The sequence below is a fragment of the Micromesistius poutassou genome (genome assembly GCF_964030765.1).
Source record: "Micromesistius poutassou genome assembly, chromosome: 16".
Classification (NCBI taxonomy): Eukaryota; Metazoa; Chordata; class Actinopteri; order Gadiformes; family Gadidae; genus Micromesistius; species Micromesistius poutassou.
Genome location: NC_140286.1, coordinates 2713873 through 2726015, shown reverse-complemented (window position 1 = coordinate 2726015; position 12143 = coordinate 2713873). Strand labels below are relative to the sequence as shown.

At 50.6% G+C, this 12143-nt stretch overlaps 1 protein-coding gene across 18 annotated transcripts in view; it reads right to left on the bottom strand.

The window, feature by feature from the left end:
* Window positions 1-12143, bottom strand: part of dlg1b (discs large MAGUK scaffold protein 1b) — a 65447-nt gene that overhangs the window by 17309 nt on the left and 35995 nt on the right. For 11 of the 18 annotated variants that reach the window (XM_084480746.1, XM_084480756.1, XM_084480761.1 and 8 more), the window contains exons 5-7: window positions 10923-11111; window positions 2335-2427; window positions 118-171 (exon numbers count right to left, since the gene is read on the bottom strand). In XM_084480746.1, coding sequence (XP_084336872.1) covers window positions 118-171; window positions 2335-2427; window positions 10923-11111 — 336 coding nt within the window. The remainder of the gene's footprint in view (window positions 1-117; window positions 172-2334; window positions 2428-10922; window positions 11112-12143) is intronic. The other 7 variants (XM_084480751.1, XM_084480754.1, XM_084480755.1 and 4 more) reach the window with 4 other exon arrangements.

Sequence of the window (12143 nt, the reverse complement as noted above, 5' to 3'; positions counted from 1 at the left end):
GTGTGTGTGTGTGTGTGTGTGTGTGTGTGTGTGTGTGCGCGGATGAGATACGTATTTATGTCGGCGGTGTGTATATATGTGTCTGTATGAAATGTGTATGCGTGCCAATGTACTCACATATGGAGGCGTGTCCAGGCTGTCCGTGTTCACCACGACGGGAGGAGGGTTAGCCTACACACACACACACACACACACACACACACACACACACACACACACACACACACACACACACACACACACACACACACACACACACACACACACACACACACACAGTGTTACAAAACATCTCCCCTGCTATATCCCATCATCATCGTCTTCATCAACATCCTCATCCTCAGGAAGTCCTCTGCTCGTGGGATGCGGGTGCGGGACTTACGGTCGTCATGGAGATCAGCGGATGGAGGACCGGGAAGAACGGAAGCAGGAGCTTAACTGGAGACCCTGAGATGGGTACGGCCCATCACACTGAGAAGCTCTCTCTCTCTGTCTCTCTACCCTCCCTCTCTCACTATATGTATCTCTCTCTGTCTGTGTGTCTCTCTACCCTCCCTCTCTCATTATATGTATCTCTCTCTCTCTGTGTCTCTCTACCCTCCCTCTCTCTCTCTCTCACTATATGTATCTCTCTCTGTCTGTGTGTCTCTCTACCCTCCCTCTATCTCTCTCACTATATGTATCTCTCTCTGTCTGTGTGTCTCTCTACCCTCCCTCTCTCTCTCTCTCTCACTATATGCGTGTCTCTCTCTCTCTCTCTATCTATCCTCCCTCTCTCTATATCTCTCTACCCTCCCTTTCTCTCACTTTATGTACCTACTCTATCTCTCTCTGTCTGTGTCGCTCTCCCACTCTCTCACTAGCTCTATCTGTGTGACTCTCTCCCTAGCTCTGTATGTCTCTCTCCCTCTTACACTCTCTCTATTCAATAAGATTTATTGACAAGAATGTATGGAAACAATGCTGCCAGAGAAATAACATTCCTCCAATAAAAATACAACCCGGAATGAAATTAAATCAAAACAACATAAACAACTCTTATCCAATAACACAACAACAAATCATGTCATAGTGGAAACATTCTGCTTTTCATCGGCTAATGTTTGGCTATCGGCTAATCGCGCATAAATATATATATTTTTCGTAATCTATCGGCTTCACCTTCATCACCTTCATATATTTCTATATATTAGAAATATAGCCCCAGGCGTGATTAAAACTGAGATGTGATTAAATATCAGCCATTTCCAAATTGACCCATTACTGACATCATACGTGGGAGTGTCCACCCAGATGTATGATTCATGGATCCCAGCCCTCCCAGTAGACTGTTCAAACTGGTAGTCATCTCTATCCATCTAGCAGCTGCTGGTAAATAAGGGGGTCTTTAATAGGACTAGATGGACCCAGAGACCGGGACCTGGACCATGTCTTCTGACCGCACCCTTCAGCACAGCAGTAAGCACTGCGCTGTAGTGATGTACTGGTGGCGTGTTGTAATGTTATATTGTGCCAGCCGACCCAGTCAGACAGGTGGAGGAGATGGATGGAGGGATGGGATGAGTCTCTCTCCCTCTCTCTTTCTTTCTCTCTCGCTCTCTCTCTCTAAAACAACAACAGCAGCATGATGATGTGGATGTGTAAGGACAGGGAGATGAGCAGAGAAGTTGGGAGAGGAGAGAAGATGGAGAGGAGAGCAGAGGAGACAAGGTGAGGAGGGCCAGGAGGAGAAGGGTGTAGGGGAGAGGAGAGACAGAGGAGCAGGGAAGGAGAAGAGGGCAGAGAACAGGAAAACATGAGCAATGGAAGAAAACTGTCAAAGAGAAGAGAAAGGAAGGAGCGATGGAGGTGCAGAGGGAATGATGAAGGAGAAGAGGGGAGGAGCCGAGGAGAAGAGACGATAGTGGGCCAGGATATGAGAAGAGAGAGAAGGGGAAAATAGGAGGGAAAGACATGGAAAAGAGGAGTTGAGGAGAGCTGCGCAGGAGAAGATGGAGGAATAGAGAAGGGAGAGGAGGGGGGAGAGAAGAGAGGAAGCAGGAGAAGATAGAGGAGAGGAGGAAGAGGAGGGGAGAGAGAAGAGAGGAAACCGGAGAAGAAAGAGGAGGGAGAGGAGGGGAGAGAGAGACCAGAGGAAGACCAGAGGGGAGAAAAGAGTAGATGTGACAACAGAGGGTGAGAAGAGGGGAGAGAGGAGCAGGAGGTGAGGAGAGAGGAGGAGGAGAAGAGGGAAGAGAGGAGGAGGAGGAGGAGGAGGAGGGGTGAGAGAGGTGGAGGGGAGGAGGCGAGGAGCGCGTGCAGACGAGCGGTGGTGCCGATGAGGAGGAGGTGAACCTGAGGTGGCTGATGGGTGCTGCTCTCGGCCGGGACGGGCGACACGGGGACCACGGGGATTATGGGGGATGGGGGCAGGGCTCCCTCTGCCTGCTGAACAACGGCAGGGTCACCGGGTCAGAGGTCACACACACACATGGCAACACACAGCAGCATCACAGTGGATGAGTGAGAGGGAGAGTGTGTGTGTGTGTGTGTGTCTACTTGGATGAGTGTGCGTGAGCATGTTAGTGTGTGTACATTCAGGTTCTGGTTTCTACTCCATCTGCTGTGGCCGTTCCTCCTCTCCCAGGAGAGAGAGAGAGAGAGAGAGAGAGAGAGAGAGAGAGAGAGAGAGAGAGAGAGAGAGAGAGAGAGAGAGAGAGAGAGAGAGAGAGATACTGACAGCCCGTGATTGAACAGCACCGCCTCAAATGATTGACAGCTTGTATGACCCAATATGAACAGTCCCTTATTAAATCCCTCCCCCCCACCGTCACTAGAAGAGATGAGGTTTTTTGGTCCTTAATACACGTCTGCCTTGTGTACCTAGTACCATTGAGACTGAGGGTGGTGTGTGTGTTGGGGTCGTTAGACAGTTGCCCTTTTTGTTTTTATCTGTTGAAAGGTCTCTCTCTCTCTCTCTCGCTCTCTCTCTCTCTCCTCCAGAAGGTCAAAGGGGTTTTAAAACTTTTCAACCGCTATGTATTCTCAGCGTTATGGCGATATCATACATGAAAGGCTGCCGTACCCATGTGTGATGTCATGTCATAGCCATCAATGCACAACACCAGGCTAGTGCCTACATAAAGTATTTAACACTAGCATCGTGTTCAGCACTATCATCGTGATCAGCTCCAGCATCACGTTTAGCACTAGCATGGTGTTTAGCATCGTGTTCAACGGTAGCATCTCTTTCAGAACTAGCATCATGTTCAGAACGTTCATGGTGTTCAGAACTAGCATGGTGTTTAGCACTAGTATCCTGTTCAGCACTAGCAAAGTATTCAGCACTCACATGGTGTTAAGCACTAGCATAGTTGTCTTACATTCTGATTATGTTATGTGAGTTCCCAGTTGAAAACATTGTAGTAATTAATTTATAAAGCTAATTAATTCATAAAGTTGAATTAAAAACTCTTGGAAGTCAAACCCTTGCTTCTTGTAGGCAGTTTGTAACTTCACAAGCAGAACTAGCGACACATAGACAAACATCCATAGTCCATCCCAAACCGGCGCTGGACTGGGCTGAACTGGATCAATACAGGGTCACCAGCAGCAGGCCTGCGGTCAAACTGGGACCTCTCCCACTCCGACCTATGTTACACAAGCAGAAGAGGAAGTGGAGGAGACTCCACTACCACCACCACCCCCCCCATCCACCAAGCTCCACACACACCAACACAAAACCAACACATCAACAGCACCTCCACCATCTCCCCAAAGCTTGACATCCACACCCATCAAGCGTCATCTGCATCACCCCCATCACCATCTCCATTTCTCTTACCTCTGACCCTCCATAGAAAACCAAACGCTGCTAAAATTAGGCCAGCCTGATCGACAGTATTGATCCAGCAGGCCTAGTTCTGGACACTGCTCACAAAGCTTTAATTGCGTCTGCAGTGAATACACTACAACGCCACAACAACCACGCAAACAGACAATTGCATTGGAATTGTCCACAGAGTTGCCAAGGTTTTTGGACTTGACCATATTGTTAATAAATATTGTCTAAATATTAAATACATTTTGTAAACTGATATTATATATATGGGTCAAATGTTTCTCTGATGAGATACGCGTGTGTACGACATGTGCATGGATGTATAGCGTGAACTCATGTATACCGTGCGAACATAGTTACCCATCTCTGATTCACATCGACTCTCCATGATGAAAACTGTGAATGTTGACCACCAACCATCCATCCGTCCATTCAGACCACGCTACCCACACCACTCTGTGACCCCGGGCAAAGGACATCCCCATATCAGTTTCCTTCTGGAACATTTCCTCACCAGACAGCAGCTCAACAGTAGTGAGTTCCAGTTCCTCAACCAAACACTAAAGGCGTTTAATGGACGCCATCTATAACCACAGTACTGCACAGTACCATACAGCGCATACACTTCTCAGCATGGGGGGGGGGACCCCTCCATACTCCGTGCCAGTTGAGCCAAACAAGCTCCAAGCAAGTGACAAACAACAACTGAAAACAACACAACCATCGTCGAACACTACAAACGTGTTGGGGAACTACAAAAGGACACACTCGATCGATCCGCCGGCACCCCCCACTCCCGACCAAACACCCCCTCCGCCCGAACCGGATACCTTCAGGTGGGGGCACACCATGGGGGGTACGGGTACCTTGTTCAGGTTAGAGGGCACCCAGGGGATGTGGGGTCTGCTGGCCCCCTTTGGGGGCCGGTTGACCTTGGCCGTGCTCTTCGTCTGGCTCCTCTTCACGCTGTCCCGCAGGTGGAGGAAGCGACTGCGGGCGCGGCAGGACGCCGGCAGCGTGCACGCCGTGAAGCTGGACAGCGAGGCCTGGACCTGCGGCTGCAGGGTCTGGGTCTGGCTCTTGATCTGACTCTGGTTCTGGAGCTGGAGCTGCGGGTTCATGGACTTGGAGTTCTGGCGGGTCACCGGTTGGTGATGTTGTGTTTGCTGCTGCTGCTGTTGTTGTTGTTGTTGTTGTTGTTGCTGTTGTTGTTGCTGCTGGTGGAGTTGGATGGCGTGCTGGCGCTGGAGCGGGTGGAGGTGGGCGAGGGACTCCTGCAGGTCGATGCTGACCTGGGCTTGGCCGTTGGGTTTGACTGGCGCTTGCTGGCTCCCGCCGTTGGCCGCCTTCAGGACAAAGTCGGGCCTCGGGTGGTACGCGGTCATGCTCTCTCCGGTGGGTTTCCCAGAAGCACGAGGAAGATGAAGATGAGGCGGAGAAGGTACAGAGGACTCCGGTGGAGGCAGGGGGAGATACGAGAACACCCTGTCCGTCTGTCTCTGTCCTGCAGAATAGTTTCCCCTCTCGGACGCCAGACGGAAACAAGAGCCAAAGTGTCTCCCTGCACTCCAGCTTCGATACCTCCCGCTGAACATGTAGAATGGATCCTCTCTCTGTCTCTCTCTCTCTCCCCTCCCTCTCTCTTTTGTTGCTCTGTCTCTCTCTGACCCCCCCCCCCCCCCCCCCTCCGCCCCATTATCTCCTTTCCCTCTTGCGCCAATTAACAGGAGACTGCGCGCGCTGTGGCACATGTCAGCACAGGGGGGTGCAGGGGCTCATCGTCACACAGCATGAATAATCAATACAACACACACTGACACACACACACAATGCCCCGGTCAGACACAGATGTGTGCACAAACACACACACACCGTGCTCCGGTCAGATTGCGATGGTCATAAAGTCAATGCAAAGAGGGCGCACTCTTTTGCGAGACGGTGGGTGAACTAGAGTTTGCGGTCCCACAGACCAGCCTTTAGATTAATATCTAGAGGCAGATAGGGGATACCAGGTGTGACGTGATTAGTCGTTACAAGCCGTTTTGGAAATCAGCCCTTTAACACATCACAGGCGTGCGTGTCCACCTAGATGTGTGACGGATAGATGAGCAGCAGTTTGTCCACTGGGTAGGCTGATAGACCGATCTATCCAGCACACATCTAGGTGGACACGCCCACTTCCTGCCCCATATGATGTCATATGGGGCAGATTTCCAAAACGGCTTGTAACGGCTAATCACACCACACCTGGTGGCATGTCATGGCACCTTTAAAATCCCCTGCTGAAAGCTTCATCCACTCTCACCGATGAGTTTCCCCTCAATAGAAACGCCCCGTGCAGCTTTTGGTTTCCGTCCCAGCCTCTTCGCCATCTTAGTCTTTCTTCTGCCAAGTTCTGCCATAACATAGTAGGACCGCCGGGGCCCCGATAACACCATCCTAAGTGACAACAGGTGGAGCCATTGGTGTGTCCGGTGGGTCAGGTGAGGTCAACACCACCCACGGTCCACCCCTGGGAACACGGTGGGAGAGGTAGAGAGGTAGAGAGGCATTGGGTCACCGGTAGTTTGTCTTTGTTGTCAAACTGCTGATCACAACGCTAGTGAGCGCCTTGTTCAGACCTGCGGCTCTATGATACGCATGGTTCCCTCTCTGCTTCAACACACCCGTCTCTCTCTTCACCGTCCCGTCCATGAGGGTACCAAGAAAATAGAAACGGTTATTGGAGAATTCTGTTTCGTAGGCCTGAGTCCACCCTGTGTTCTTTAGCGGTGCCAACATCGTACGTGCTCACGTGCCCACCGAGCATATTTCATCCGTTGAGTCCGACTTTAACTGCTTCTGGTCGACGGGGCAGACGTGGTAGAACCTCTGTGACAAACGACTCCACACCGGGGGCTACCTCCGCTCACCCTGCGCCCCACTAATTAACGTCCGGGTGATTCATGGAAGGGCAAATGTGGCCCACAACAACCTACATGGTGACGTTGCCATGACAACCAGCACCATAGGGTTTCGGACTAAGAGGATAGAAGGTCCAGTGTGGTGGTGGTGGGGGCGGGGCATGACACCAAAGGGGAGGGGCTTAGACAGGAAGCTGCTGACTCTGGGACGTGTGTCGATCAAGTGTGAATGAGAATTGGATTGGTCCACAGAATGTGTCAAGCCACAGACACGCTTTATCAGGAAAACAGGAAAACCGATTCATTTGTACTATTCTGGGGTTGCTTTGCATATTCTATATATTCTATATACAACTTCAATTACTTTTAAATGATATATGCAAGAAAATCCGAACATGATTGTAAACTTGAGCTTTAAAACCTAGGTTTAACTATAACTGGTCATTCATGAGACCAGTTTGAAACCATACACACTATATATATATATTCTTCCTCTGTGGCGTTTGAATCAAACGGAGACCATGGTGCGGCAACATGCATCGTGATCTATCCACTGTCTTTATCATCTGTCGTCTTTTATTTCATGCAGTAAATTGTTGTTTTAATTTACCCAAGCAGTACAGCCCTCCAGTCAGCCAGGTTGATGTTAAATGGGTTCATAAAAGACAGGCTGACGTGAGGCTTCGGGTCTGTTCTAGACACGTGTACGTCAATTGGAGACACTGTAGCTACAGCTTTTATATAAAGACAGAGAGAGAGAGACAGCGAGAGCGAGAGTGAGAGACAGACAGATAGAGAGGAAGAGACCGACAGAGAGAGAATTTTACGGTGTGCAACGTCTCTGCCACGTCCGTGGAGGATGTAAATATGGAGGGTAGCGCTGCGTGTCAGTAGCCAGGGGTTGCTAGGCAACGGCGGGGAAGGCTTCTGCTACTGCAGGGGTTGGTCACATCTGCCCTGAACGCTGTGTCGTGCACACAGGTATCTCCCTCACCCCCCCCCCCATCCCAGAACCCCCTGAACCACAGCAGTCAAGACCCCCTACAGGCTGGTCCTGGTCCACACATACCCCCACTCACCCCACCAGCACCTGGTCCATCCAATAATACTGTAGACCATACCACCACACCAGTCATAACACAACACTATACGTCACCTGTGATGTATGACATCACAAAACACTAAACCCTGCATGCGTGACATCACAAATGCAGACCAACACACGAGCAAGGGATGTGGGACATCCCAACTACAGAGCCCTAGGATGTGTGACATCACAAACAGACCACCATTACACTCACTGAGATGTGTGACATCACAAATCGGTTACCACCTTGAGACCAACTGGGATATATGACCCGACAAACACAGTCTACAATAACACAAAGAGAGATCTGTGATGCCACAAGTCCAGTGTAGGACGCAATCAACACAAATACAGATCAGCTGCGACCACAACACAACACCACATAATACACATAACACAACACCACATACACACAACATGACAAAACCACATGAACATCAAATGACAACAGCACATAAACACAACATGACAACACCCCTTTAAGTTAGCACAACATGACACAACACTACACAAACAACAACACAAGACCCCATAAACACAATATGACACAACATATTAACACAACATCACATCAACACCACCTCCTTCTCAGGTCTACCAGAACCTTCTACGCATCCCAAAAAAGACCCAAGACACACACACACACACACACACACACACACACACACACACAGGTCCACTGAGCCGCGTCCACACAGCAGGGTGCCCACGACTCCCCCGGCTGGATCCCCACATGTGTGCGCCCACTCATGCACGCGGCACGAAGCAAGGCGCGCGCACGCATGTGTGTGTGTGTGTGTGTGTGTCTCCTTCACACACGCGTGACGCAGACGTGTGTGTGCCCGGGACACGACCGCTTCCACAACTTCCACAGATTCCTCCACCGCCTGTGAGCAGGTGGTCCTGCAGCTCACACACACACACACACACACACACACACACACACACACACACACACACACACACACACACACACACACACACACACACACACACACACACACACACACACACACACACCATGGCTCAGCTATTCCGGGTCCCTGGCGCTGTGTCTGTACCCCCCCACCCCCTGCTGGCGGAGGGTGCAGGAGACCTACCAGGAGCCGGCGGTGCAGGGTCTTTGAGCGCCGCAGTGTGCCCATAATGCGACGGCCCATCTTTTTAGCGTACCACACGGAGCTGAGCATGCTGCTTGTTGCTGCTGCTGCAGAGACGCCAGCTAGCTCCCCTCTCCTAGCACAAACACCAGCAGCAGTGGTGGTGGGGGGGGGGGGGGGGGAGGGGGGGTAGAAGAGAGTCTCTCTCTCTCTCTCTCTCTCTCTCTCTCTCTCTCTCTCTCTCTCTCTCTCTCTCTCTCTCTCTCTCTCTCTCTCTCTCTCTCTCTCTCTCTCTCTCTCTCTCTCTCTCTCTCTCTCTCTCTCTCTCTCAGAGAGCAGACGCGATGGAGAACGCAACAGAGAGAAAGAGAAGATGGATAATAGAGCAACAGGGAGAGAGAGAAGATAGATAGAGCAACAGTGAGAGAGAGAGAAGATGGAGAGCGCAACAGAGAGACAGACAGAGAGGCAGCCTTATACTAGACGTGATGCGAGTGACACTGCAGTGGAACCAGAGTGAAACTGGAGTCACAACAGGTAAGGGGAACGGAGTGAAACTAGAGTGAGAGCGCCCCCTGCAGTCTGTCTACCACACACACACACACACACACACACACACACACACACGCCGACACACGCACTCTCTCTCCCCCTCCCGTTTCGAGACAAGTCATGTGGTTGTTAACATGAGGCAGCAAGAGAACAGCCTAGAAAAAAGCTGACCTCATGCTGCTCGGTGTGTGTGTGTGTATATCTCTATTCTATTCTTAACAACGTCTTAACCCCCCCTTAAGTCTCTATGGAACCGCTCTCGTCCAATCACAAGGCAGCCATGGGTTTTAGTGACGAGTCACTTCCTGGTCTCTGGACACTTCCTCCTACTGGAATCCAGGAGCCACTCAATATATTCTGGGACAGGAGAATGAGGTGGGTGAGAGAGAGAGAGAGATTGAGAGAGTGAGAGAGTGTGAGAGACATGGTGAGACTGACTGTCTAGAGATCCTTAGGTTCTTCTCTAGAGGTGCTGCCACTCCCCCTTTCAGCCCTGCCCACTTCTGACCACACCCCTTTTTAAAAAACAGCACACCTCTGCCTTTTAACAGTTCCCCATCAATGCGCTAATAACAACAGTCAAACTCAACTATGGACCACAACCTGGACAATGTAAAAACAATATGCTCAAAGCACCAGTGAAGCATATTTGCATTTCAGCAGTTTAAAGTCGATAAAAAACAATAACGTTATTGATGAAAGTTACTGTTATCTATCTAACCATTGCTGTTAACAGTGCTATGAGCATTCATTATTCTCCAAAAAAGTCTCCCTTGGAGTGGTGTTATTACCACATAATACATTCCTGACATAGCTTACGTAAGAGATTACAGAGACCATCATTGAAGAAAGTACATTTCACTGCTGCGATGGTTTCAATGAAACCACTGCTTCTGTCAAAGACTTCTGGTTGAACAATAACAAAATTAGGCCAGACCAAGTGAACACCAAGCCACAGAAAAACACATATGACCTGAATCTCAAAACAAGAACCTGATGCACCTGTACTGGTTTGGCCGGGCACCCACCTCCACACCCACAACCACAACAGGCTAACGGATGTGAGGCAATAGAACTACGGGTAAACACTAAACAGGTGTTTAGCTGTACAACTACAGTACAACTACAGGGAAACAGGTGTGTGGGGAAGAGGAGCAGGAGGGAGGAGGAGTGGGGAACAAGAGGAGGAGAAGGAGGAGACGCGAAGAGAAGAAGAGGAAGAAGAGGAGTGAGAAGAGGAAGAGAGGCGAAGAAGAGGAAAAGGAGGTGTAGCGAAGAGGAGGAGAAGTGGTGAAGAGGAGGACAGGCCGAGAAGAGGAGAAGAGGAAGAAGAGGAGAGGGACGGAGGAGGAGGGGTGAGGAAGAGGAGAGGGAGGGAGGAGGAGGAGTGGGGAGGAGGAGGAGGAGGAGGAGGAGGAGGAGGAGGAGGAGGAGGAGGAGGAGGGAGGAGGAGGGTTTACCTGGATCAGCAGCTGGCTCGGGTAGGGGTTGGAGGAGCAGAAGGGGAGCGGGCTCTCCGGGGGATAGGGGTTGGAGGAGGTGGAGGGGAGGGGGCTCCCCAGGGGTCGGGGGGAGGGGGGAAGGGAGGCAAGCTCCTGCTGCCCACCCAGCAGGGAGGAGCCCTCAAAGATGCTCTCCAGGGAGGCTACCTGTGACAGGGGGGCGGGGCCTCACACAGGTGAGTCTCACACAGCAAAGGTTAACCGGGGACAGTCTCATTCAATCAGTGGCAGGTTAGCAGAGAGAGAGAGAGAGAGACAGAGAGAGACAGAGACAGAGACAGAGAGAGAGAGAGAGACAGACAGTGGGATCGAGATAAAGAGCGAGGGATGGATGATTCAAACTGAGGTTATACAAGAGAAGAAGTGGAGATACTGTTGAGGAGGGGGCGGTAACACCAGCCAGGATGTGAGTCACAATCACAACAGAGCATGGAACACAGAAACACGCTAGCTAGGTAGGCTAGCACACACACACACAAATAAGCTAGGTAGCCGGCTAGAAGCTAGTTAGCCTCTAGCTAGCAGCTAGCGCTCCTAGAGCCAGCCGCTCGTTAGCCTAGCTGGCAGTGATGAGTAGGCTTGGGGGACCTGGAGAGCACACAAACACACGGTCCTTAAGGGCCCACCTCCCCAATGGACCGGGGGCCAATTAGGATGATTTGGTAGACAGACTGGCCCTGGCCCCTGGGAGAGTTACCTGGTAATTACACTGGCTCAATATGTTTGTGTGGTGAGTGGGTCTGCTCCAGAGGTAGCACCACCTGGGTGCGTTGTGTGTTTCTAAAAATGCTAATATCCTTAAATAGTCTAATGTCGAAGTTCAAATCTTAAGCCAAAGGATGTTGGATATTTAGAAGATCAAACCAATTACTTAATAAGTATTCACCTCTGACTAGTTTCATGCAACTGTAGTATAATTATATTTAATTTGTTGGCCCACAGGACAAACCGTATTACACAACAAGCACATTAGAGGATGTAGTCAGCCAGCCCTGACATTTAGCCGACAAACCACTGGTACACACACACACACACACACACACACACACACACACACACACACACACACACACACACACACACACACACAAGCTAAGACACAACAAGAAAACACACACACACACACACACACACACACGTCGCTTTGAAGCTACAGGTAAACAAGCACGGGTAGCTATG